At 33.1% G+C, this 27,999-nt stretch overlaps 2 protein-coding genes across 4 annotated transcripts; both read right to left on the bottom strand.

Moving 5' to 3' along the window:
* Positions 1 to 1,451: 1,451 nt before the first annotated feature.
* On the bottom strand, positions 1,452 to 6,864 carry LOC101209937 (putative zinc transporter At3g08650). Of its 2 annotated transcripts, none has more exons than XM_004142624.3 (6): positions 6,711 to 6,864; positions 4,992 to 5,741; positions 4,388 to 4,672; positions 3,666 to 3,794; positions 2,961 to 3,058; positions 1,452 to 2,701 (listed from the first exon to the last, which is right to left on the bottom strand). In XM_004142624.3, exons 2-6 carry the CDS (start codon positions 5,448 to 5,450, stop codon positions 1,888 to 1,890), a joined length of 1,785 nt encoding a protein of 594 aa, XP_004142672.1. In that variant the 5' UTR covers positions 5,451 to 5,741; positions 6,711 to 6,864; the 3' UTR covers positions 1,452 to 1,887. The 2 variants fall into 2 exon arrangements, with proteins under 2 accessions (XP_004142672.1, XP_031740201.1); XM_031884341.1 differs by lacking the exon at positions 6,711 to 6,864 and adding an exon at positions 6,074 to 6,600.
* A 2,412-nt stretch (positions 6,865 to 9,276) lies between these two features.
* LOC101210187 (probable LRR receptor-like serine/threonine-protein kinase At1g06840) lies at positions 9,277 to 24,655 on the bottom strand. 2 transcript variants are annotated; one of them, XM_031884291.1, is made up of 21 exons: positions 24,333 to 24,655; positions 24,075 to 24,217; positions 23,015 to 23,109; positions 22,676 to 22,747; positions 22,508 to 22,579; positions 21,911 to 22,054; positions 21,732 to 21,803; positions 21,539 to 21,610; positions 16,597 to 16,668; positions 16,201 to 16,269; positions 16,021 to 16,089; positions 15,800 to 15,871; positions 15,531 to 15,617; positions 15,303 to 15,371; positions 13,768 to 14,279; positions 12,847 to 13,002; positions 12,482 to 12,765; positions 12,180 to 12,246; positions 11,117 to 11,373; positions 10,846 to 10,980; positions 9,277 to 9,923 (listed from the first exon to the last, which is right to left on the bottom strand). In XM_031884291.1, the coding sequence occupies exons 1-21, from the start codon at positions 24,529 to 24,531 to the stop codon at positions 9,573 to 9,575; spliced, it is 3,069 nt and encodes a 1,022-aa protein (XP_031740151.1). In that variant the 5' UTR covers positions 24,532 to 24,655; the 3' UTR covers positions 9,277 to 9,572. The 2 variants fall into 2 exon arrangements, with proteins under 2 accessions (XP_031740151.1, XP_011653732.1); XM_011655430.2 differs by having other exon boundaries at positions 23,015 to 23,159; positions 24,333 to 24,532.
* Between the last annotated feature and the right edge of the window lie 3,344 nt (positions 24,656 to 27,999).

Below are 27,999 nucleotides of genomic sequence, written 5' to 3'. Positions count from 1 at the left end.
TCTACGTATGAAATTTTTATTAGAAGCCAAATTAATAAATAAAATTCTTTTAAATGTCGTTATAAATAGAGAAACTGTTATGAATAAAAAAAAACTATTTTCAAATGTAACAAAAAAAAATTTAATTGGCCAGAGTTTGAAAGTTTTTACTACATTTTTAAATTAGTTGTAATTTTCTTTTGTTATATTTAAAAATGTCTTTTGAAAATATTTAGAAATGTAATAAAATTTAATAGTAAGTAATAGATAGGCAAATAGATGATGATAGTCTCACTATCTATGAGTATATATTAACACTGTTTTGCTATATTAATAAATAATTTAGTTCATTTTGCTTTATTTGAAAACATCCTTATTAATAACTGTACCCATTTAAAATGAGAAAAACAGGTGATAGAGAGAGATTTTTGTGAAATGTTTATGGGTAATTTACAATTATTTTATTTAATTTTATACTAAATTAATTCAAAATCACCCAAATCTAAATTAATTCAAAATCAACATATTGGAAGAGAGAAAATTGTAATAAAAATTTGATACTTTTTATGATTTTTTTAAAATAATTGTAGGGGAAGATTTAAATTCATGACTTATTGTTCTCGAAAACATACTGTTCATGTTGAAATACTTTCTATGATTGGTACCATTCTTTTTAAATCAACCTTTGTAATTTAAGAAGATTTAGTCTAAGAAAATTTGAGTTGGTAACTACTATTGGAGAGTTAAATTGTGTGTGGTTCAGAGTTGAGTTTAGGTATATGCTGTAGTTTTAGTAAAAGAATTTTCTTTCAAATTATTAATTCTAATTTTCTAACTATAAATCTATTTTCCTACTAAACACAGAAAGTTGAATTCAACTTTTGAACACCCAATTACATTACATGTTTTTCCTTTCTTTCTAAACAACAAATGTATTCCAAATAAAGTATAATTATACGCAACTACTTAGCACTCAAATGTGAACACCAAATAATCTTAAGAATTACACAACATTTTTGTTTTCTCTTTTTAAAAACGTAACGTTTTTAATTTTAATCACAAAACAAAACAAAACAAAAACACAAAGAAGAAGAAAACCCGAATAAGGAAATAGAAGCCCAAAAGAACCCCACAGATCTAACATAGTCTCATAAAATTGAAACTCAAGAATTCATTGAACAAAAGGCATTACAGATGTAAGATGCATATAAACCCAAATCCAAAACCCACGAAAGAAAAAAAGGGAGAGAGATGTGACCAAAATAACATAAAATCCAAACAGGAAGTAAAAACTTAGACAGATCTACAACAAACGTGTCTTATCTACTCAACTATCACTGTATCAACGTACAAATATTACACTACAAACTCCCACTAGTTCATTTTTCCCAATTAACTCCTCAAATATTATTATATATGTTTCCTGATTCCATTGAGTTTTTTTTGTTTTTTTTTTTTACACAATAAAAAAATGAAAAAGATATGTTTTCTTTTCTGTTCTTTTTTAGTATAAAAGTAAACCAAGATTTATAACATGTCATGTAATATAATAGTAACATCAAAAGCTTTGACCATTTTAAAACTATCCTAATCCATCTCCCTCTTTCTGTGAGAATAAAATATAATACAACCAAAATTCCTAAAGTTATCATAACACATAAATCACAACTCTCTATTGTATAAAAGAAGATTTTAAACATACACCTCTAGAAATTGGCTGTGCTTCCTCTCTCCCCTCTTTCAATTGCAAATATGAGTAGAAAGCTCTGCCATCAGTTTTGCTTTAAACTCATGTGTGTGCCCTTTTCATTCATATCTGCAACTCTCAAAATGTGTATCCCTTTGCGAGCAGCAGCACGCTGCAACGACCTGTCAAATTAATTACAAAGACGAACACGCTCGCATTCATCATCTAACGGCTTCAGGTGCAGAATTGCAGTAAGGTGTGTGCAAGCAAACCAACTTGGTGCACATCAAACACAAAATAGCAAAACCCAAACCAATCACAAGTCCGCTGCTACTTTTCTGGGTATCCAATCGCATTGCTCTCTTGATTATACTTCCAAAGCTTGGAAGTAGCCCACCGCAAGCCAGAACCATCACGTGATCTAAACCGCTGTAGTCTATACCTGCAAGTATGGCTCCAATGGCAGAGATTGGACCTACGAACCCAACGAGGGCTGCACTCATGAGAGATCCATGCCAGCTATCAGTTGCCCCAAATATACAACTAGCTACTGCTGCGCCCCGAGGGAGGCCGTGTAGAGAAACAGGGAGAACTATGTGACGACCAAATCCATATGCTTTTGGTGCAGCAACTCCTAGTGCAAGTCCTTCGGCTAAAGCATGGAATGCAATTGCTCCACATGATAGGAAAGATTGAAGGGTGTGCACACTTACTGAAAAATTGGTCGAAGTGGTTAAATCATTCACTGAAGCTCTTTTCTGTCCAGCGAGCTTCAGAAGACTGGAACTTGAGAAGTGGATGAATGCCGCTCCCAACGATAGGAGCGTTGTGAGAGGGATGAAATCCATTTTTGAAGAAAATAGTAGCTGCAACGGTCGCCAAGCACCGAGGATGAAAGCAATCCCAGAAGCAGTACCCATGAGAAGAGCATGCTGAAGATGAAAAGCATGAGCAAATGCAACTAGAACAACTCCACCGAGTAGTGGGCCAACGCCAAAAAGTAAGGAAACGAAGAAGCCAGAAACATCCCCAGAGCTGAAACACAAAAATATCAAATCGATCAATTGGACGAAAATAGCAATGACAACAAAAATAGAAATACAATTCCTAATAAAATTATTCACGTTAGCTAAACTTATAATCAAATCATTTTCATCATGTAAGCTAACTTCATATTAAATATCCATTTCCTGGAATGTACTCAATCTTTACTCACAAAAATTAGGAACTGAAGAAAAACAAGCAGGAGAAAAAAAAAATGAAGTTAATGTTTTAGAAGAAGGATCAAACCCACTTGTATTCATGGGTGAAACTCTGAAACAAGGTGCTTAGAGCTTCCATGAATGCCACAGAAAGTGTGGCTGCAGATGCAACTTGTGATGGTGAAGCTTCCTGAAACCATGAAACAGATAAAACTAAAATTACAATCCTAGCAGTTAAAACAACTCTATAGAAATATACCAACTTCACATTATTCCAATTTCCCAAATTTTTTTAATTGAACACGAACTTCTTGAATAAATGAAATAAAAATTAAGACATGGCAGAAGAAATGGTATACAAACACCAGGTAATTTTCAAGAAACAAGTCAGTCCAATAGATGCTCCTGTTAACTATTAAAGTAACAAAATGATTATAATTTACATAAAGATATAATTTTCATAGTTAAAACTTTTCTCTCTCTCTGGATAACCAGGCATCTGGAGCCTCTCTCACTTGCATCTACTTTTGGCCAACTCCATTTGATCTACGGTTAGGCTTCACCCACCGTGGCCAGTTTTGAGTAATTGAGTTTCCAACTAGGGAGCTCAAACTTGGGACCTTGAATAGCTATAGTATCTCTATAATTCATAAGTTCTTACCATCCAGGTTCTACTTAGAAGAAAATTTAAATGTAAATCATTTTTTAGGCAGATAATTTAGACCCCTCAATTTTCTCAGTCTACATTCCAGTTGATAGGGAAAAAATGAAATAGAGGATCTTAAAGCTGATAGTACCTTAAATGCATCAGGGAGTACTTCTGCGACCACCATCCATATCATACATCCAGCAGCAAAGCCCGTACAGAAGGGAAGGAACTTGTTAAATGCATCAGCACATATGAACGAGGGAACTGCTACAATGGGCTGAGACATTTATATTATAACAGAGTTGGAAACTCAAAATTATACAACTGTATGAAGGGAGGATGAAATGGAACTTTTCATGTAACAAAGTAGCAAATCTATCACAGCATTAAGCCGTAACTTACAGCACAATAAATTTATTACTGGGTCAAACTGCACAGTTTATAAAAAATTGTATATTTCTGTCATATTTATTATGATCTATTAAGGTGACCCGTAGATAACTGAGATTAATAGATTAAATATAATGAAAATAAATTTCACCATCCCACCCAACATGAACCATCATTATGAAGAATAACTAAAACTGTCCTAAAAAAGATCAAACCACTATGTTTGGATATTGAATCTGGCCAAGATGTATAAGCATACCCACAATATCGCTCAAAAAATATCTTATAAATCTGTTTGTAGTAATAGATGATGTTGAAGACTAATGAAAATATAGGGCTCCTCTTGATGCTAGTGCTTTGGAACATATAAATTCTTGTCAACATGGCATAACATTTTTTTAAATCAATCTCAGACATCTTTTTTCTAATTTGAAGTGAACTAGTGGAAGGAACTAGCTTAACAATCTGTCAAAGCAATACCTGAGGTAATGATGTAATCACACTCCACAACAAGGCATTCTGTGGTGAGACACCCCTTGAGGCAAGAACCATACTTACAGCTAATCCCTCAGGTATGTTATGCACAGCAATAGCTAAAGTCACCAAAAGACCTTGAGAGAAACCCTTAGACCCAGCAAAAGAAACACCGACACCAGAGCCCTCACCAAATGAATGAAGAGTCATTATCCCAATTACAAGAACAACTTTAGTTGCATCTGCACCTTTTATATCTAACATACTCACTTCACCGTACTGTTCAAGAAACTGAAAATCAACATATAACAAAGCAATGAGATATTGAAGCAGCAATGATTATGTAAATGCATGTGAACACATGGGTTAAATACAAAACAGAAAGTATACTGAGCAGAAAACTTTCAATATGCTATGGGAAAGATAAGTTATGAACACAAGATCCTACATCTTTCTAAAATAAATAAAATGAAGAAAAAGCAGGATAATTTTAGACTCCACATTAACGTTCAGTAAAAGTAAAGAATACCCAAGAAGCAGCAACTGACTTTATATGAAAATCTAAAGGGATAGGATAGAAAATATTAAGTAGAAAAAACGGGTCCATTACCTTCTTACAAAGCCAAATAAAAATTCCACCGGCTAAAATCCCAATTACAACCCAATTACCGGCACCATGTTCCTGCCCTTCTTGTATAAGATCAAAGCTAGCAGCCAACATCACCCCAGAAGCCATTCCATTGCATAAACCAGCCCACTGTGGATCGAGTTCCACAAAGAAGAATGGAACAGCACCTAAACCTGTAGCAGCAGCCATGGCCAATGTAAATACTGCAACAGTCGACACTGAAACTCTGCTCCCTCCTTTTCTCTCATGCAACAAGTAGTTAGTATCCTCAAAACCAATCAAATTCTCTGTACCAGAACCATCAATAACTTTTATTCCATTTTTATCTGGAGCAGATATAATCTTTTGTGAATTCTCATGTTCAATTTCTGCTATAGCACCACCACAGAACAACAAGAACAGTAGAGAAAACAACAGAACTTGCTTAAAACTCACAGTCATTTTTTTATTCTCAACCAGATTTCACTCAGTGATTATAACTTCATGAATTGGACGAATGAACAGAACTCTTCTCACAGAGACAATTAGGAGCACATTTGTCCAATTTCTCAAGCACCAGATAGAACAGACTTTACTACCTCACCAAAATCCTAAAAGAGCGTTAGACACTGTTTCCCAGCCACGGAGCTTATAGCATATAACTTCCAGGAGCTGCAGGCGATTATCATTTCAAAATTACAAAACCACCTTTTCTTGTTAGACTAACACCAGGGAGGCGCCTTTGCAGCTATGCTGCGAATCAAGGAATGATCATAAGAATCAGAAATCTGTTACAACATTATCTACCAAAAATGAGAAAAAAGAAATGCAAAACTTCTCCTACCATAGAACCATGATTTTATGCTTTAAACTTTCACAGCATAACAACCGAGATGTAACTTGAGTACATAAATCAAAATATAGGCACACCATGAAATACAATCATGTTTCTAAATCATAAGATGTACATATTAGCAGATCCAGTTGTTTTGAGAAAACGAAGATAAAGAAAGAAGAGCAATTAAAAGAACCATAGAAAGATATGAGATAATTTCCAGAACTAAACAAAGACGAGATAGATTCACCGAAAATATAGCCAATTCAATCCACGATGCAATTTCCTGAACTCGAAATCAACAGACTCCTACAAATTCGCAAAAATCTTCTCCCAAATACGAATTAAATATCACAAAGGAAGTGCAGGCACCATGCGAAGGTCAATGACCATTGCATTTAAAACCCCTTCCACTAAACTCAAAAAGAAATGGTCTATCTACAAGGGATGAAGAATGGACGCTTACCACAAAGTCAACAACAATCCCATCAATAAAAATACCCAAAAACATTTTTTTTTTAAAAGAAAAAACAAACTGCTAGATATTTTCCATGATGTCCCAATTTCCCATTAAACAAAAGCAACACTAGAATCAACAAATTCATTGATCAAAACCCACGAAATAGAACTTTCCAACACGAGAGAGGCATTTCAAGCAATTGAAGACGAAATTAGAACAAAACCCATTTAAGAATAACCAAAGAAGGAAAGAAAGGTATGTACGCATTCTTAAAGAACAATGAACACAATGCAAAGAGAACCCTAAGAAGTTGAAATTGAAACAAGAGCAGACATGGGAATTACAGAAGAATAAAGAAAAAAAAAAAAAAAAGAAGAGATAAATTGAGAAGAAAGTAAGAATCAAAAGAAGGGAAAATAGAACTTACGAAGAAGAATTGGAGAAAAGAAGAGGAAGAAAGGCGCTCCCTAGACCTTAAAGAGTTGGGCGAATGAGAGAAGGCAGCAGTTTTCTTGAGGTGGTTGGTGGAATGAATAATAGCAAACTTTGGATCTTAAATTGGTTTGGAGAGTCCAATTGGTTCAAAATTTTGGAACTTTGTTTAAAATTACACTAATTTATGCTTTAGTCCTTTCACTCTACAACCTTTTCAATTACATCCCTCCATTTTGGATTATAGTTTCATTTATAAACTCTTAATGTATGAATTTTAATTGAATTGACATCATAACTAATCAACATCTTATATATAGATCCTATGTTTAATTAATGTTTTCGAGTTTTATGTTTAAAGTTAAACTCCATGATTAAATAATCAACCTACCACTTTCTAACATATCACTTTAATCTATCTACATTTATATATATATATATTAAATGATTTAATTCTTTTCAATTAATGGAATGAAGTAAAAGAAATTGAAAGATAGAGAACTTGAAATGGAATATATAAAAGTTTTGGGTGGAGAAAATGCCATGACAAAGTTGAATTAATAGTTCCATATTCGAAGTTTGTTAAAATAGAAAAGCATACCTATACACATCATTGTTAAAATACTACTTAAATTTTAGTTTCTATATGCTTAATTAAAATCTTAAATTTAATCACATTCAAAAGTTATTTTTTATTGAAATTGTTTAAGTAAGAGTAATAATTTTCATGTAATAAAAAATATTATTAAAAGTACAACATTACATCAAAATGAAAAAAGAATATGCATAAATAAAAATTATAGTTGTTTTCAAGTATAGTAAAATGAACCAAAATATTTACATATACAATAAAATGAATGGGTAGAAGTCTATAAATATTTAGAAGAATTAATTTGAATGAAAAATCTTAAAATTGGAATTACTTATTTTGAAGGGAAGAAAAAGGTAAGAATAGAAAAGAAGAAGAAGAAGAAGAAGAAAAAGGGGAAATGGGGAAGAGAGATAGAGAGAGAAGAGCCCATTGTTTTGGTAGAAAACAAACAACTTTCCTTTTTGTGTTTTTGTATTTAGTCAACGGATTATTATACAAAGAATATCCATTCTATATCCCATTTACCTAAAATCTCTATTTCCTTTTTCCTCTTTTTAGTTTTTTATTTAAAAAAAATAAAAGATAATTTAGGAAAATTATGTAAATATTAATATACATTTGATAATGGTTAGATTTTCAATGTTTATCAGTACATTAATAGGAGTCTATCAATGGTAGATTGAGATAAAATAAAATAAACTACTATATGTATCTATTTGAATTTAATATTCTACCTAGATTTGTCGTAATTTATTACATATAAGTTGTGATATTTTGTTGTATTTATAAATATTTAAAAAAAAATTATCATTCAAAATGATTTATCTTTACTTTAATATGATCATACATTTATTTGGTATTCTAAGTTTAATCGTCCAATTTTGAGTTTAGTTTTAATTTGATTATTAAGTTTCAATCCTTTTATTTGTAACTTAAATTTTTCTTGATTTGCATATTTATTTTTATTTAGATAAGGATGAAAAATAAAATTACAATATAATTAATTATTAGTCCAAACAAAAGAAAGAATATTTAGTGAAAGATTAAAAGTAAATGGAGTGTATTATATTTGTAATTTTCTTTTAACGTAGTTATATATGCTGATATTTTTATTGTAATTGATACATTTACAACTATCCTTATCAATTATTATTGGATTATGCATACCAATTGGTAAACTCTACCAATTTAATAACCATAAATGAGCTACTTTAATAGGTTCTTAACATAACGTGTAGGTTTGTACATAAACACAAACTCACTCAAATTAGTATTCAATATATCCATCAATTTTATTTATTAGGTTTATAAATAGAAACTAAACTTGTAATTTATCTCAACATTTAGCTTAAAAATTTTGGAGAAAAAACCTAAAATTAAAGACATTCTCTCTCCCTTTTTTTTTTTACTTCAATTTATAATTCCACTGATGTCTTCTCCCTTTTGAATCTAATATATTATCTTACATTGCAATTTCTTATTTCATATTAAAGGTATAGTATATAGGTGGCTAATAGCAAACTGGCAATAAATATAGAGAATTAAACTGAATGTCATATAGCAAGTTGGCACAACCAATTGATTGAATGTTCATAAGCTTTTACAAAGTACATGATTTAGTTCATAATCTTTAATCAAATGATGGCTGAAACGATACCTCGACCTTGGGTTTTTCATGGTACAACGTTCATGGGAAATTTTTTTGTTGATATTTTGAGAAAAAGAATTCATAAAGAAGAATTGAGGGAAAGTCCAAGAGATTTGACACAAAAGAACAAGAATTACTCACTCATCTCTATATTCTAACTTTATTTGGCTTTGAATTCTTAAGATTGAGGGAGAAACAAAAGTTTTATTTTCAAATGATTTAATGTGATCAAATGAATTAGAAAAATCTTACTCCTTAATGATGTGTACTTTCTCTAAGCTAGAATCTTTATCTCTATGCTATTCCAAACATAAAACTCGATTTAGGATAAATACTTTCTTCGATATCTTACATTCCAATCATCATCTGTACAATACGAGTCAATTTTCAATTCAAAATGCAAATTTAACGCTTTTCGCGCTTTCTTCAATTTTAAATATACATATATAATGAGTAAAAATCAGAACTCTCTTTACTCTTCCTAGTTTTGAAGAGGCCTCTTTCCTATGAATCCTACTACTTAGTATCAGAAACATTGGCTAAACAGATTCAGATTCAAAAGAACATGGTTACACAACTATGAACTAACAAGCATCAAGCAGAAGCCAAACAAGATGTCACCGAGGTCTGATGGTTGGCATGACACCACTGACAAGATCGCTCCCTGAAATGCTTCCCGATGCAAAATGATCTCGGCTGAAGCCAGACGTTGATGTCGGTGAGGATGGAAGTCTGGCACTTGATTTTGTTGACAAGTCTGAATACAATGCGCCACTATCGTCAGGCATCATGTTCAATATGTTCTCCAACTCCCTTACCACAACCAGCATGGACGGCCGTTCATCGGGATTGTCATGGCAACAACTGATGGCTAAAGCAACAAACCTCTCTAAACAATCAGGTGCAAAAGAACCCAACGTTGAGTCTACAATTGAAAGAACTGTTCCCATTTGATGAGCCAATTTTACCTGATGTAAACATAACATGTCGAAAGAAAAAGTTAGGACTACAATATTAGTTCATCTACTTTGCAGTTTTTAACCCTTTGTTCTCTTTTTTTACACTAACAATAATTTTCTTAAACCACTTAAAGGGCATTTGAGGCAAAGAGTGGAGTTGTGAACTATAAAGGGAGTGCTTAGTTGGAGAGTAGGAAGTTAGGAGGTGTGAAGTTGTGAACACCACTCTTTGTTTGATCCATAGAGTTTGAGTCCTACAACTAAAAATACATCAATTTTATTTCAAATTAACTCTGTACACTACGGATTTAAAGAGTTCAGAATTCCACACCTTGTCTCAAATATCCCCATCTTTGAGGAGTCCTAAACTTCTAGGACCAACAGTGTAAGAATGTTAATAGAGTATAAAATTGATGTATTTTAGTAGTAGGATCCACAATCTAGAGCCAAATAAGGTCTTCTCCTAACTCCTTGAGCCAAGGCCCCCTCATTTGTTAGGATTTTGTGAACATCCTATCTGTTTACTCAACGCTATCTATCTTGGAAAGAGTAGTTAAGAAAAGATGGAGGCTAGGATGAAGCCACTTCTAAAATTTGTATTATATGCAACTATGTAACTCGATATTGCATCGGTTTCCTCATGAGCCCTGTAGTTTTCAATTACTATTTAATTGGACAGTGAATGGGAGACCAATAGTGCACTTTGAAGCAAGGAAAGTACACGGAAAAATTATTAGAATTAAGTGAAGGTTAAGGAATCAAAATTGAGAAAATGAGAATAGATGACAAAATAACGAAGCTGAGGCCAATGCCTAATGCAGTTTTTGAAACCAATTGAATGCCAAGGATATTTCCTGTGGAAGTGTTGACTGTTGATTATGATTATATAAGAAAATGAGATGTAAAAGACGAACGGTGAAAGGAAATATACCTCACGGACAATGTTTTTGCCGTGCTGAATAGGGTGCATGCCCGTTAAGAGCTCCAAGAATACAACTCCTAGGCTATAGACATCACTTTTGTCTGTCAGTTTATGGGTTAAAAAGTACTCTGGATCAAGATAACCCTGCATGATATATAGAACACTCAGAAAAGCTAACAAAAAACATAGTGTTCATTCCAAATAGACAATAAATAACCACAGGACATTCCTAAAAATTTTAGATGCTTTATGTAGACCATTTTCGCTGAGATAAACTTACAGGGGTACCCTTCACAACAGTAGATATATGTCCAGGAACGTCCCCCTCGTAATTTAGATCAGGAGCAAGACGTGACAATCCAAAATCAGCCACTTTAGCCGTGAACTTAGCATCGAGAAGTATGTTTCTAGCTTTGATGTCTCGGTGAAATATAGGAGGATTTGCTTCAGTATGGAGATACAGTATACCTTTAGCTGAACCCAGTGAAATTCGTAATCTCATACGAAAATTCAGACTTACTGTTGATGTACTTTGATCTGCCATAGAACAGTCGAAGTTAATGGTGCAACCAAAATTCGATGCAAAAGAAAACCTTGAATAATCTTACAGCATCAACATATATATGAAAGCAAGCGGCTGTATTAGGAATGGGTGAACAATGTTCAGAACCATCTTTTGCACACAAAATAAAAAAAAGTAAAGCATTCTGATTTCACCATCAGAAAGTTTTGAAAACAAGTGTGTATTTTATCAGAAAATTAGTAATTTCATTTGACCAAAAGAATATGAAATAAGGGTAAAGACATTCATCACCAAGGAATAGGTTTTCTTTAAAAAAAACGGAATAATTACAAAAAAAGCTTCCATCACATCCCATCTAGAAACCAAAAAGATAACCCCCATGCACGGTGACCTTGAGGAAAAATGAACGTCATAATTAACTATGACTAGCTTCATTTGTGTGGTTTTGTCAAAGATGTAGGAAGAGAGGAATGATCATATTCTTGAATCTTCTAATTTTATAGCTCTCTTTGGGTGTAAACATTATCAACCCCTAAAAGACCACAACCTAGAATTTCTTTTGTTGCAAATTGGTCTCATCTTTTGTACTCCCTTTGATAGGGAGCCTTTGTACATCCATTGGACTAATACATGAAATTGTTTCTTATCCAAAAAAGGTAATTTGAAGTGAACCAATACTATTTACGGATCTAAGAGGCAACACGGGATACCAGATATGTCTAGTCCCAAGAGCACTTTTAATCAAGTACAATGGGGGCCCATGGGGAATTGGGCATAGATTAGGGTTCAGAACAAATAAAATAATTGCTAAGGCCAATACCTGAAAATTCAAAACTAGAAAGCCAGTCCCGCAAAGTTCCATTCGGCATAAACTCATACACCAGCATCTGTAGAAAGACAGCAAAAAATAAATCAGCAGAAATCAATGAAAAGCATAGCAACATCTTCCTGATACATGCCCTATTAGAATTACTTCCCAGAATGAATTACTTTTCTGAAACCAACTTACTACCTTGCCTTCACTTCATAGAAACCATAAAAGAACAAGATATTATTTGATACATGATAAGCTCAACGCCTATCATAAGACCTAAATAAAGAAAAATAAAGCGAGCAACATACTTGTTCCCCTTCTTCATCACAATATCCTATTAGGGATACTAAGTTTCGGTGATGCAACCGTGATAAGAGTTTTATCTCAGTCAAAAATTCTTTTTGGCCTTGTAAGGATCCTTTTTCTGCACGCTTGATGGCTACAACGGAATTATCTGATAGTATGCCTTTATAGACCTTGCCATAACCTCCTCGGCCAACTTGACTTGATTGGTTGAAATTTCCAGTAGCCAATTGCAGGTCCTTGAATGAAAATGCTTTTACACCATCAATTTTCAGATTAATAGTTGAAGCTGCAATAAAAAGAAATTTTCAATGCACTTTATGCCACCATTATCAGAGTTTAATTTGATCGTCCGTTCTACCATACTTACAGAGATTTTTCCTTGACAAGTTGTGACGGTATCTAGAATGCCTAGTGAACAGAAGTACAGTAACTGCAACGATCGCAAGAATACAAAAAACAGATCCAACTATAATGCCAACTGTAGCGCCCGTACTAATGCCCATCTTCTCTGTCTGGAAAATGACTGCACTGATAAACTTGTAAGGTTAGATTTGTAGAATACTGCAACAGAAAATCAAAGAATAAAAAAAAAAATAATAATAATTGAAACTCATATTTTCAAGCAAATAAGGACACAAATTTGGAAATAAACATACACATTAAACAAAACTCAGTCAGCATTATAGAGACGGTGACGCCAACAAATATCTGGATATAATTCTTCTTAGATAAGATTCTGTTATGGCAAAATACGTTGAGCATAAATAGGTTCATCAAAGCTAATGGGACACAACACTAAGTCACAGATGTCCTTAAATATTGTGGACCTCTATTTTTATACAAATGACTTTTTTAAAGTTAGATTCTTATTATTTTTTTTATTTTTTTTATTTTCTTATATCCGTGAGTGTCCGAGCCAGCTTACGCATACCTCGACTAATCTCACGGAATAACCCGCTTGACCCTACAACATTTATCAGTGAAATAAAAATTAGATTCTTATTACTTGTTAAATAAAACTTGTGAACTTAAAAGGATCTAACCGTTAGATGTAAAGGATGTGTCAAATTTGTCTAAAGTATACCAGATGGCTTCAACACTTGATGAAGATTTCAAAAGATTATATCAACGTATACAAAAGATGATCAACTACTAATTAAGGACTCTAGTATACAAAAGAATAAATGTTCACTTTTGACTAATACTAGCTCACAAGAACAGTTAAACAACATATTAATTGGTGTACTCACCATTATTTAAAAGGAAAATCGCAAAACAAAATACATACCAGTCTGAAAATGGTCAGGGAATGTGAAGTTGAGAAGCTCGTATGGGCCAAACACGTTATTACGGGTAAAACTCCACGACATAAATTGCTCTGTAATTAGAAATGTCTCATTTACATCCAATTTATGAGTACCACTATCGAATGATGGAAAAATCTTCAGATACATCCTCAAGCGAGAACCCTCCCAATCGTACGAATCAATTAACAATTGATGCTTCACCAAACTGAGTTCCTTAGACAGATACGCTTCAAATGAATTCACATATGGAGGAAAGTAGGAAAAACTTGGACTTTTCAGCCTATATCCAATCCCAAGGGGTGATGCACAAAAACATGGGTCAGGAGTGTCTGGCACTAATTCAAAGAAACTGTCAGTTGGACAACTGCTAACTGGACATGTTTTACTGGAACTCCTTGAACTTCTATGAAGCCCATCCTCTACATTTTTTGACTTACAGAACTTGTCAGTGTTTTGTCCGCTCAAAATTTTGCAGATTGGATTCCCTCCAAGCCTTAAGAATGAAAGATGGTTGAATGAGAACAATAGAAAGCAGGTTTCTGAAAATAATAAGCCAAATAACTCTTTCAAGTCCTAACAGAGCAAACATGATGATTACCAATGAGGAAAAAAGACAACTCAGACATCTGAAATTCTGAATTCCATGCATACATATAATTCAGTAATAACTTAAATTTTGTGGACAAGAGACATTATTAAAAAACAAATACAGCCATCAATCTACAATAAATATTTAAGTGGGTATATTAGACATCAGCAATATTTCTAATGACAAAGATAAACTCATCTGTGTAGGGCATCTAAACGGTACTTTCCTATGATAGAAACTGTCAGTTTGACACATAAATTCCTACCTAAAAAATAAAATATAAAATCAAGGAAAAAGCTTTCATCACTATAGGGCATGAAAATATTTGTAACTGCAAAAATAGAGAGTGAAGGTAACAAAAGCTGAGGATGCACCTACGAGAGACCACTGCTAACCAAAGTGACGATTTTGTTAGTGAAAGTCTTAGATTAGCGACTGTGGAGTAGGATACATGAGAAATTTCATTGGTGTCTTTTGGAATTTTTTTGGGCTTGGTTCTTTTTATGCCTTGTATTCGTTCATTTTTTCTCAGTGGAAGTTGTTATTAAAAAAACATGAGTAATTCCATGGGCTTTCATTGGACATTGTTAAATTTGATAGTATGGGGTTCCATCACCAATTGGCAATGAGAGGAGTATCTATATTATATGGAGTATGAGTCCCCTTGGTTTTTCCAATGTGGGACTCTCAACTTCTCCAATATGCCCCCTCAAGATGGTGCCTCTTTGGGTTCACCTATCTTAGACCAAATACCCGTTTGGGTTTAATGGGTTCTGATTCCATCTCAAAACCAATTGGCAATGAGAGGAGTAGTCCATCTATATTATATGGAGTATGAGTCTCCTTGGTTTTTCCAATGTGGGACTCTCAACTTCTCCGACAGACATCAGTAACAATTAAAGAACCAGAAATGAATAAAATGAATACCTTAGGGTGACATTAGCAGGAGGGTTTGTGCTTCCAGAAATGTCAGAAAACGAATTGTTCCGAAGATCGCTGGATTCAATAAAAGAGAGATCATCATTCATAAATCATGAAGAAATTTACCCTCCTCAGATTTCACTCCATGAAGTGCAGCTTTTAATGCTTAAAAAAGAAATGAAACTCCAAGAAAGTTGAAAGTTTGTGTCCTATTTTTTTGGATAAAGGATTTACAGTGTAAGTCGGTCACTTGAATCGAAGGACATTTTCTCCCATAGAGCAGAAGGTACAGAACCATTCAGAAAGTTATTCTCAAGTGACCTGCAAGGAAGAGAAATTGATAATGCTGAATTATATTAAGTGACCGCATAAAGAAAATGCTACATTATTAAATCGCTGAGATGAAAAAAATGTAACTAAGATGCTTTAACAAACGTAGCCATTATTTCATACAAGAATTTATAAGACCATGCATAAAAACCAGATACAATCTTGAATCTTACAGTTTCTGGAGGATAGGGAGATTGGAGAAACTTCTGGGTATTGATCCATTCAGCTGGTTGTTTGACAAAATTCTACAAAATCAACAGATATATTAAGCATGAAAGAAACTGTCAGAAAATTTCCAGACAAAACATAATTTTTCACGAAAGTTAAGTGAAAGTCTAAAATGAAAGCCTACAAATGCAAGTTAATTGATAATCAACACAAGGCATTCACATACATTGTTGTCATTCTAGAAGAGAGGTTGTAAGGGGGTATGAGTCCAGTAAAATGGTTCCAGCTAAGATCTCTGTAGAACAAGCAAGGTAACAAATACCATAACTATTATCATTAGCCAGAAAAAGAAAGAGAATGCAAAATTTACTGGAACAAAAGTAAAAACCTACAGAGGGTAACTTACAAGTAACTGAGGTTTGCTAACTTGCTAAAATTAGGAATCGGCCCCTTCAAACTGCAATTCCTTAGACTTCTGGGAGAACCATAATGGTGGAAGAGAAAAACGTTAGCGCCCATTGAGAAGATTCATGAAGCAAATCGCTTATTGGTTTTACATATTTTTGTTTAAAGAAAAGAACTTGGGATGTCTTCAAAAGCATACTATCTTCATGGTTTACATTCCAAAGCAAATATGTAAGTGTAAAATACGATAATAAAATATTAAAATCCTAATGGATCACCTTAACATATATCCTTTTTCAAAAAGAGGAGTATGAACATCATTAGATTTTAGAGCCGTTCTATCGTAGAAATATAGAAATGAATAGTGTGGAAGGTGCAAACCGAAAGGAACACTTACAATTTCACTAATTCAGGAAAATTTTCATAAGATGCTGGAATTTCCCCATCGAAGTTGTTGCTATCAAGTTGCCTGCCAAAGCCAGCATAGAGGTGAGTAAACATATACATACATATGTGTGTGTGTGTGTGTATTGAAAAACAAAACATTATGGAAACCATATGTCATCATTTTTTTCCCATCCAAGAAAAAACACATGCAGCCAGCAAGGGTAAAATATTGATGTAGTTGTAGATACATCTCAATAATTTTTCCTTGCATACCAAATACAATACAACGAAGTTAAAGAGCAGACGACAACCTATGACAAGGTGATCAAGTAAAATAATAATAAACAAATAAAATTATTCCAATGCCACGCCTTTGAAGTTAAACATAAAATACAAATCTCATTTAAATTTCGGTTAAATTTCTCCGCAGAAGGTCCAGTCAATAAGAAACTGAAAATTTGAAGAAATTTTCCCACAGTTAAGAATCAACAAAGGAGAATAAAAATACAAAGAAAGTAGATTAATTGTACATGGCTAAAGGGAAGCATTAAAGCAAGTCAAACCCCAAACCTCCTCACCCATCTACTTTTAAAAATAAAATATTACGAGAAAAACTTGATTTCATTGAGGGAAAAAGTAAATACATTGACAAGCAAAAAGACCACAAAAAACAACCAAACTACAAGAAGGTGCTCCAACGAAACTACACGAAGCCCACTGACATCCTTGTAGAAAAACCTATCTTGCTTTCCAACCAAATATTCACAAAAAAAAAAAAAAAAAAAAGGAAATGCTTCCAGAAAAATCTCTTCCGCTAGTCTACCATGAAACAACAAATGCTGAAGTACCATGTCCATCATAAAGCAACATCCCCTATTCAGAGTCATTTTAACACAAAAAGTCTCAAATTCTATCCCAAATCTTCGTGCATGTGATTGATGTCTTCCAACACTAATTTATTAGGAATGCACTACTGAGTGCCCATAACAACATACAAAGAATATTATCTAAAACGCTCAAACCAAATAGATTGCTCTTTCAAATAAGAAAGCTGCTCCTTCATTTACTTCAATCCAAAGATCTTCCTTTTCTTGTCTACCCGAGAGTTAAGAGTTAGTAATGAGAGAGCTAATTGCAATTGAGAAAAGGGGTTGGATAAGACATTTAGTTAGAAGGGTAGTTTTGAATTCCTTAGGACCTTGACTCATATTTTCCTATAAATACAACACTCCTCTCATTTGAGAAGAATAATAATTGGATAAAAAATTAGATTTTTGGTTTACACTAAAATTGGTATAAGAACAACTCCAAGATTCGAGACCGATGACCGATAGAAGAGCTAATCAGCCCATTGAGGAAGCTCATCGTGAGGAAGAACAAGAGGTGGAAGAAACTCCTCTCTCCAAGAACTTCAACACGACGCTTGCTGTCCATTGAGACTTCTTTGGAGGGAATTCATTTACGTTAACCAATCTTCAAAAAAGCATGGACACTCTTGCCTGGAGGATTGAAAGAATGGCAGCAATTTTCGAGAGCATGATCAACCATTTGAGCAAGAATGGAGAGGAAGGAGAAGACAAGGCAGTGGACCGATAAGGATTGGAAGAAATCAGGAAGAATACCAAAGAACTAATAGTCTAAGACAGACTCAATTTCTCGCCCAAGAGAAGAGGGGAGCGCCTCAAGCGATCTCTCAGGCAAATAGCCTTCTTTCACTCTTTAATGTCCCACACTCTTTTGGAGGCAAGAATTCAAAGACAAGTCCAAGAAAATCTAAGAAGACAACTAAATCAAGAAAGGCACCCAAGAATCCCAAGATTCAAATTCATCAACTGAAGATGATCAAGAAGAAGATTTTTACACTCTAAGAAGAAGAAGAGAAGAAAGATTTGAAGCTCAAGCTTACAAAACGAAGATTTATTTGACGGTTTTTAGTGGAAAGAGAGATATTGAAGTGTTTCTTCATTGAATCAAAAATGTGGAGAATTTCTTTGACGTGAATACTGCGGATCATAAGAAGGTGAAGTTGGTAACTCTCAAGTTGAAAGGAGGAGCCTCGGTATGGTGGGACCAATTAGAAGTGAACCGTGGAAGACAAGAGAAGAGGTCCATTCGTTCTCGGGACAAGATGAAGAAATTGATGAAGAAGAGATTTCTTCCTCCCAACTATGAACACAGCCAATATCAAAATTGACAACAAGGATCAAAAGACGGTAGTTGATTAAGTAGAAGAATTCCACCAGTTGGGAGCATGAACTAATTTGGTGGAAAATGATCATCATTTAATCGGCAGCATTCAAATGGATATTATTAAACCACCAATTCACCCAAAAGCTTAAGCTGGTGGTTGAAGGTAAATTTAATCATATATCACCAACATATATCAAAGAAAAGGTAAACTCCAAGCTTTTCATTTTTTAACTGATGCTATTGCTTTTGCCGAGATAGTGGAGGAATTGAATGAGATTCATTCCAAGAATGAATCAAGAAAGGCAGCATGCACAAGTAGAAGAACCAACTTTAGTAGCAAGAACAAGGATATTGTCAATCCACCAGCCACAAATAAAGGCAAGGAAGTGGAGAAAGATAATCAAGAAGTTGTGGTAGAGAAGAAAACATAAGCAAATGGCATGAAGAATGACCAAAATCCTTATGTTCAACCCTTCAGAGGCATTTTCTATACGTGTGGCCAAACAGAGCACCCTTCCATGCTTGTCCTTAACGCAAAACAGTGGCATTTATTGATAAAGAAGACGAAGAATCGTTTGAGAACATTGAAGAAAGCGAAGAAGCAGCAGAGATTATTGAACTGGATGATGGAGATCTAGTTTTTTGTGTTCTTCAAAGAATCTTGATCACACTAAAGGGAAAATCACACCCTCAACGACATTTTTCTTTTCAAAACAAGATGCACAATCACCAACAAGAGCTTAGCTCCTCTGGCATCTGTATCTACCTAAGGACAAGAGGACCCGGATTCAAATCCCCCGCCCCCAATTTGTACTAAAAAAAAGTAAACAATTAAAAGAGAGAGAGGGAGAGAAGATGCACAATCAACAACAAAGTTTGCAATGTCATCATAGATAGTGGCAGTAGCGAGAATTTTGTTTCCAAGAAGTTAGTGGCAGCCTTGAATTTAAAAACTGAGCATCATCCAAGTGCTTACAAGATTGGGTGGGTGAAGAAAGGAGGAGAAGTCCAAGTTAATAAAATTTACACCGTTCCATTGACAATTGGAACTAGCTACAAAGATCAAATATTTGTGACGTCTTGGAGATGGATGTATGTCACATTCTGTTGGGGAGACCGGCAATATGATACTTGTGTGTTGCATAAGGGAAGAGAGAATATTTATGAATTTTAGTGGATGGATGAGAAGATAGTATTATTACCTTTAACCAAGAAGGATGAAGAAGGTGTTAATTCAACAGCGAAGAGGAGCAATCATTCGTTTACCACAATAAGTGGAAAGAAGCTGTTAAAGGAGAAAGAGAAGCAAGAAGAGACGAGAAAGCAGAAAGTAGAGACTACCTACAAAAAGAGAGCTCAAGATCCTTACAATCAACCTACCTTAGGCAAATGCTTTAAATGTGACCAAGGGGGACACTTGTCCAATGAATATCGACAATGTAAAACAGTAGCATACGTTGATGAAAATATGAATTCGATGGCTCAAGACAATGAAAATGACATAGAAGAAACTGATTGCATTGAGCCAAATGGAGAAGATAGAGTTTCTTGCATCCTCCAAAGAGCGCTAATCACTCCCAAGGGAAAGTCTAATCCACAAAGTGACAAAGATATCGTCTTTTCAAGACAATGTGCACAATTTATGACAAAATGTTTGATAAAGAAAGGGAGGTTGATATATTGGGCCTTGTAGTAGTTGAAAATGTAGAAAGTACAAAAAACAGTGAAGTTCATCAAAAAATGCAGTTGTTTGATGAGTTTCCAAAAGTCTCAGCGAGAGTGTGATGTTGTGATGGTTGTGGTACATCGATTTAGTAAAATGACCCATTCCTTGGCTTGGGACAATCTTGAAGGGTGGTTAACTTTGAAAGGGAACCTTGTAATAATTTACCCATGCAAAGCTAGATTTCCTACAAGCACTTACAACAAATTGAAGATGGACAGCTGGAGCTTTTCAAAATGTTACACAATTGGCATCCTAAATAATCATCCTCGAGGACGAGTTTGATTTTAGGGGGGTGGAATATGGTGTACTCAAGAGTTAAGAGTTAGTAACGAGAGAGTTATTTGTAATTGACAAAAGGGATTGGTTAAGAAAGTTAGTTAGAAGGGTAGTTTTGAGTATCCCTTGAGACCTTGTACTCATATTTTCCTATAAACACAACACTTCTTCTCTCATTTGAGAAGAATAATCATTTGATAAAAAAAATAGACTTTTGTTTTACACTATTTTCCCATTGATTTCACCCAAAACCGTTCTTCCTTGGTGCTTGACCTTTCTTTATGTGCATTTTGCAACGGGTCTATAAGGATATCGATAAAAAAAATTGGAGGCGTCTGTTCAATATGAATTGTGCTCTTGTGGGTTGTCTTAGGTTATTCAAAGGGATTGTAGAGCCACAATGGAGGAGGTCCCTTTGTATTTTATTTTCATGGAAAAGGCAAGCATTTGTCACGGGCCATTTTCTCAACAAGAGGATGTTTGATGATGTTGAGGTGTCCTAGGAGGTTAGGAGCCCTGTGCACTTGATTGCGTCTATGTGAATCTTAGTGTATAGGGTCTTTGCGATTTTTGGTTATTTATAATTGTAAACCATGGAAGTTGTTTCTTTTTCAATATTGACACCTCCAGGTGGTCTCCAAGCAGTGGGCTTTTGCAGTCTTATAATATAATTGTTGAGAAAGCAGATAAACAGTGAAAGAGAACATAAAGTTTTGAATATGCAATAAGCAACTTGCCTGTATGACAAAAATGAACTTACAGAATAAGTAGCATTGGCATGGTCGAAAGTTCTGGTGGCAGAGAACCCGACAAATTATTGTTATCTACAAGCCTGTAACGAACATAAAAATTCAAAGGAATTATGCCTTCTCATCACTTCCATAGAGACGAATTTGTGGATAAGAAATATTTTACTGATCATCTTCATACAAGATACAAACATAAATACTCACATGTGAATAAGCTTGGGTAATTTGGAAAGCTCAGATGGAATTTCACCACTTAGTGTGTTGTTATTGAAGTGGCTGCAAAGTAAATGAAGAAATAGGAAAAAAGATATAGTTTATTTAAAGAAACAAAACAGTGTTTTGGGTCAACTTGAAACCACAAGGAGATGAAGAGATTCACTCACAGGTGCTTCAGACTGGCCAAGTTAGCATATGATTTTGGGATAGGCCCTGAAATTCGATTCTCGTCTATTTGGAACCGGATGAGTTTTACAAGATTACCAAGCTCATCCGGAAGAGAACCAGATAGCTTATTTCCATTTAGGAGTCTGTGCATCATAAAAATTCACTGTCAGAAAACACTAAGATTAAAAAAACTAGTACTTGAGTAATACTTCTCTATCCTGTTTTGCTAACTCAATCAATCCTGAATTCATGAATGATCTCTCTCTCAAACAACAAACTAAGTAACTTAACTTGCTATAATCTTTTACTAATACGAATTGAATCCCAAGTTCATGAATGATCTCTCTCACACAATGAACAAAACCAAGTCTCTCAACGAAAAAACAACAGAAACAATTCCCAGGTGTTGGTGATCAGAAAAAAATGGATAATTAAGTTGAGACAGATTCTCTTGTGGCAACAATATTCAATAATAAGCAGAAGTAATTTAAAATAGTCAAATTATAAGATTCCAATCATGAACTGTGAAGGAAAGAAAGGGGTACCCAAGCAGGAGATAGAAATAAACAAGAAGAAATCAGTGAGATTTAACTTACAAAAGTTTCAGCGACACCATACTGCCAATCTCCTTTGGAATTGAACCAGTTAGGTCATTCCACATGAAATTTCTTTCGGGACAAACCAAAAGGGGAAAAAATCAATAACAGAAAGAATGTTTATGAGAGTATAAATAGAATAATGGAACCTTCTTGTCAACTACTTACAACTTCTCAAGCGCTGACAATTGACTGATCTCAGGAGCTAAATTGCCAGATAGGTTTTTATTCAATAGCTGGCTGCAACAGATGAAGGAGAAAAATGAGGATTGTTTAAGCCATTATATTGATTTCTAAATATTATGAGTGACATTAGAACAAAGAAAATTATTTAAACTGCTGTACTTTCCCAATTATCGTTGTTTTGTTTTCCAAAAATAAAATGTGCAACAAAATAGAAGATATTTCTCGAAAATCCGTGACTTGTGAGTTCCTCCTTATGTTTCAATTTAGGAAAGGAGGAAAATACAGCATAAAGGAAGGGGATAGAGTGCTGGAGAAACATACATTTCTTTGACACGTAAGTTCCCGACAGCTCCACCAGAACATACTACTCCAATCCAATTATCTTTGCAAGGATCTCCTTTACTCCAACTGATAAGCTGGTCCATAGGATCAATTAGACTCCTCTTAACTGCTAGCAATGCTTTAACTGCGGATATATAAATCATAAGATAGGATGAGGAGACTTAAAAAGACTCTATATGATATTTCCCCCATTACATGGCCTTTCTATATAATGGTTAGGAGAACAAAAATTTGCACCAGAACCGAAAGAGAGAGAGAGAGAGCCCAATTGGAGGGTAGTCAACTTCCCAGATCAAATTGTTCAGATGCTTGATCATCCGAGAACTGATTTCATATTAAAAATAATTGTACCATATGCATAAAAATTGTATATGAAGGAAGATGCATATCGTTGTTTAGTAGACCATATAATAAGAGTTTTTTTCTTTTGATCAATGAGTTTCCTGGACACCAATGCACTCAACTATTCCTTCAAGACAACCACAACCCGAGTCCATTTGGTTGCCAAGAAAATCTGTACGTACATATGTGGTCATCGCAACTTTAATTTATTTCCTCCACGTCCTTTGCGACTTACAGTAGTCCTTATTGAGCACTCGGTGATGAATAAACCATTCAAACTCAAAAATATTATTCATAAGCAACTTAATATAAGTCAAACGCTCAAAAGCTCCCAAAGTTGATACACGGAATTCCATCCCACATACCATGCTACCAAGAACCCTTTTTTATTTTTGAAATGGAAACAACACTATTAATTGATGAAATGAAAGGAGACTAATACTCAAATTACAAAGAAACTATTAAATAACAAGAACTAGGATCAATAAATAACAAGAACTAGGATCAATAGATGCAACCGGCTATGTTTACACACCGATAGCACCCCCATCACATCCCAAAACAAAAAATGACAATTACAATAATGAAATCACAAAAATTGAGACCATAGCAAAAGTAAAACCAGCCATATCCACTTAAACCACCCAAGACCATAGAAGCAAATTCATGAAAGACCATACAGCCGAGAAAACTTTACCATCAGATGGCTCTGTTTGAGCAGCACCAGTAAGAAGTATGGATGAACAGCACAAGAGCAGAAACACGCACACACAATCCCTCCACATCGACGGCATCTAGCAATTAGCTCCCAAACAGCATCACAATCAAACAAACGAACTCCTACCCAATATCAAACCAAAAATCAGAAAAACCCAATCACATTCTAGAAATTCAACACCAAACCCATCTACAAAATCCATCGGATTGAAAGAATCAAACCACAAACAAGCAATACCTGTGGGAGAAGGAAGCAGAATGAAACCCAAATCAAAGTGTTCGTCAGAAACCCTGTTGGTAAACAGGAAGAAGAGAGTGAATTTGAAGATGGAGTAGAAGAAAAATGGAAGAAGAAGAAGAAGAAGAAGAAGATAGTGAATTTGAAGATGAGGGTAAATGATGAAAGGGGAAAGCGACGAGAAAGAAAGAAAAAGCATTGTGGAGGGTTTGGTTGGCGCTTCCAATTTACTAATAATTTTGAGATTTTGCTTCACAACAGACCTCAGCCATTGACAGCAACAACCAAAACCATCACAGATTCTCTCTCTCTCAGTGAAGTTTGAAAATTGAACCGGCGGAAGTTGTTGACTTTTCTCTTTATCTAAACGATGATGTAAACTCCACGCGCTCTTACCCAAGTGCCTTTTTATTAAACCATTTTTAGCTCAAATATCAAACCATTTTGGTATATAATCCAACCTTCATTCTTTTTTATTTTACAATTATATTTCCAACAACTTTTTTTTTTTTTAGTTTTTACTAACAAAACCTTTTCTTTTCCTTTCTTTCCTTTTTTGTTAGGTGAATTTCACCGTCATTTCTCGGACAATGTTCCTTTCGTTTTAACTTGCTTTCCAGTTCATTACCTTCTCCACTTAGTTTATTTTGTATGGCGTTTGAAAAAAGTTGAATTCGTTGTTGACGTAGTCACATATTTATTTTGGTAGAAGAAACAATTTTAAGACATAAATAAAACAAGAATGAAAATAATTGAAAATTAGTTATATAACTTTCCTACCAGAAATCTAAGTAGAATTATATTTTCGCACAACTTTTAGTTAATATATCAATTTACAGTAAATTAGAAGTTTGGTCTTGAATTTTCATGTTTAGGTGTGATAGGTCGATGAACTTTAAAAAAAATATCATTTTGATTAATAAATATTATCATTGTGTTGAATACAACACTAGTATATTTAATATTTTTAAAAAATGAAAATCAATAAATCTTTTAAACATACATTTGAATACGTCCTCATTACAAAAGAAAACTATTTTATATCTAGGTTAGGGTTACTATTTTGTAATGAATCTTATAAGTTTTTAAAATTTTGAAAACTATTTTATATCCGTTCATGAACTTTCATAAATTTTTTATTCTAGGTTTAATAACTTTCAATTTTGTATCTCCAATAACATTGTAGATGAAAATAATCAATTTTTTTCAAACATAAAATTGATACAAAATTCATAGACTTGTTGTCATGAAGTATAATATCGGATAATTCATACTTTTTTTTAATCTATACATTTGAAAAACATAATTCTGACTACTATAAAGTATTTGATTATCACATGCATGTTAAGCAATTATTTGGATTTAAGAATACAAAAGAAATAATTGGAAATTATAATAGGGTAGAAAATGTTTTAACAATAATATTTATGATGTTCTAATGATAGGTGTGGTATCTTAGTTTAAGAAAAATGTAAACAATGGATAGTTGTGTATTGTGCAATATTTAAGACTTAAGTTGCAATAATTTTGTAAGTTTAGAAAATAAAATAATAACAATATGGTTTAAACATAAAAAAAAAATTACTATCATGATCAAATTGTCTAATTTTAGTCCAAATATTTAAATAAATCTTATATTTTTACTCATTCAAAGTTAATTTTTATTATTATTAAAAAGTAATAAACAAAAATGATAATAGATAACATACCATTGATTAAAGTGTGTAAATTAAAATTAGATAATTGAAAATACAATAAACCTTAAAATATTATGATTAAAATAGTATTTTAACTAAATAATAATAATAATCTCTTATATGATTGAGTGTTTTTTACAATTTTTTATTTTTTCTATAATTCAACCTTTCAATATTAAAAAATGAAGTATTTTACGAATTTTTAGTTTTCAACGTTTTAAATTAGTCGTTAAATCTAAATATATATAAAGTAGTTTATGTGTTAAAACAATTTGGTATTAAATTAGAGAGAAAATGGTCACACTTTTGAATTAAAAAAATAGTATCAAAATTTATTGTTTGTTGACATTTCAAAAAATAAATATACATTTTTTACTTTCTTGGTTTCCAAATTGTATATACTATTTTAGTTCTCAAGCTATTAGCCTCTATATTTTATAAGGATATATATGTGTATGTATATATATAACTTATAAGTACATTTGGTGGTTATTATATATATATATTTTTTGGGTTCTTTTTCAAACATTTATTAGTCACTAAGAAATCAAATTTTATGATTGTAAAGTTTGACTTACTTTAGGGTTGATTTCTTCTTCTTCTTTCTTTATTTGTTTCTTTTGTAATTTGTCCTATTTTTAGCATTCAAACACTAATTTTCTTTTCTAAATATTTTCAACCCTTTAATTTCTTTTTAGACATTTTCAAATATAGAAAAATGACTAAAATATTTATAAAATGTTACCAAATTTCAATTTTTATTACTAATAAATATTGATAGACTTCTAATAAGATAGAATTTTAAATTTTGTAAATATTTTCTAACCGTTTTACCATTTACGTAAACTTTTTTATTCTTTCAAAGAGTACTTTATGTTAGGACAACAACCCTTTGATATCTCCAGAAGAATATGGTATTGTCCATTTTGGACACTCTTATGATTTTGCTTTTGAGTATCATTCCAAAAGACCTCGTATCAATGTAAATAGTTGTCCTTGCTTATAAACCCAATATCATCTCATTATCTAACCAAGGTGAGACTTTGATTGGATTCACACTTTAGATGTAAAATCCAATTTGATTTTGCTTTATCGTACCGTAATATAGAAATATCTTTTTGTAATTAATACTCAGTTAGTGAAAGGATCAAGTTCTCTTTTATTGATGGACACTACTAGTCATCTTTCTATATCAATATCCTCTCTTAAAACAACATATTCCCTCGAAGATTAACTCACTAAGCATTTATTATCGTTTAGAAGGTCAATATTAATTGTTGAACTAATGAAATTATATTATTTATTTAAAATTCATATTTTTTATTAAACTATTTTGTCATAAAATATTTTAGTTGAAGAACTGAAGAATTCGACTCTTTTTTGTCTTTGTTGCTATTTGAAAAGGTGAAATAATTTTTCTGTAGTTGTTACTATAGTTAATGACTAGAGAAATATTTAGAGGAGGAAGAAGATAAAAAAGAGAACACGCTTTGTTAACCCAGTTCGGCGAATCCCACCTATACCAATCATCTAGAGAGCTTTTCTAACTCAAATAAACAGATTTTATTAAGATTCAAACTGAGTATAATACATACGCTTCCCTTAGATCTAGTATTCTTTTTAGTTATAAACAAAAACTAAAAATAATCAAGCTCTCCCTTAATTGTATTTAAATCTAACGAAGATAGTCAGACTTCTCCAATAGAAAAGTCTTTTTTAAATCTCTTTATCCTGAATACAATGGAACCACTAAGAAAGATATCAATAATTCTTAACAATTTACTTTTGTACAAATTCTTCACTAACAAAAATATAAACAACTAGAAAGAATAGATTTTACATTAAAAAAAAACTTTTATTTTAAAGAGTCCAAACAACTTCGACACTGTTGCATGCGCTTTCTTTTATTTTGATTGAGTCCTTTGACTTTCCAATATTATATTTTAGTCCTTTTTTGCATGGAGAAAATA

Source organism: Cucumis sativus, chromosome 4, assembly GCF_000004075.3.
Source record: "Cucumis sativus cultivar 9930 chromosome 4, Cucumber_9930_V3, whole genome shotgun sequence".
NCBI classification, from domain to species: Eukaryota; Viridiplantae; Streptophyta; class Magnoliopsida; order Cucurbitales; family Cucurbitaceae; genus Cucumis; species Cucumis sativus.
This window is presented reverse-complemented; position numbering and strand designations above follow the sequence as displayed.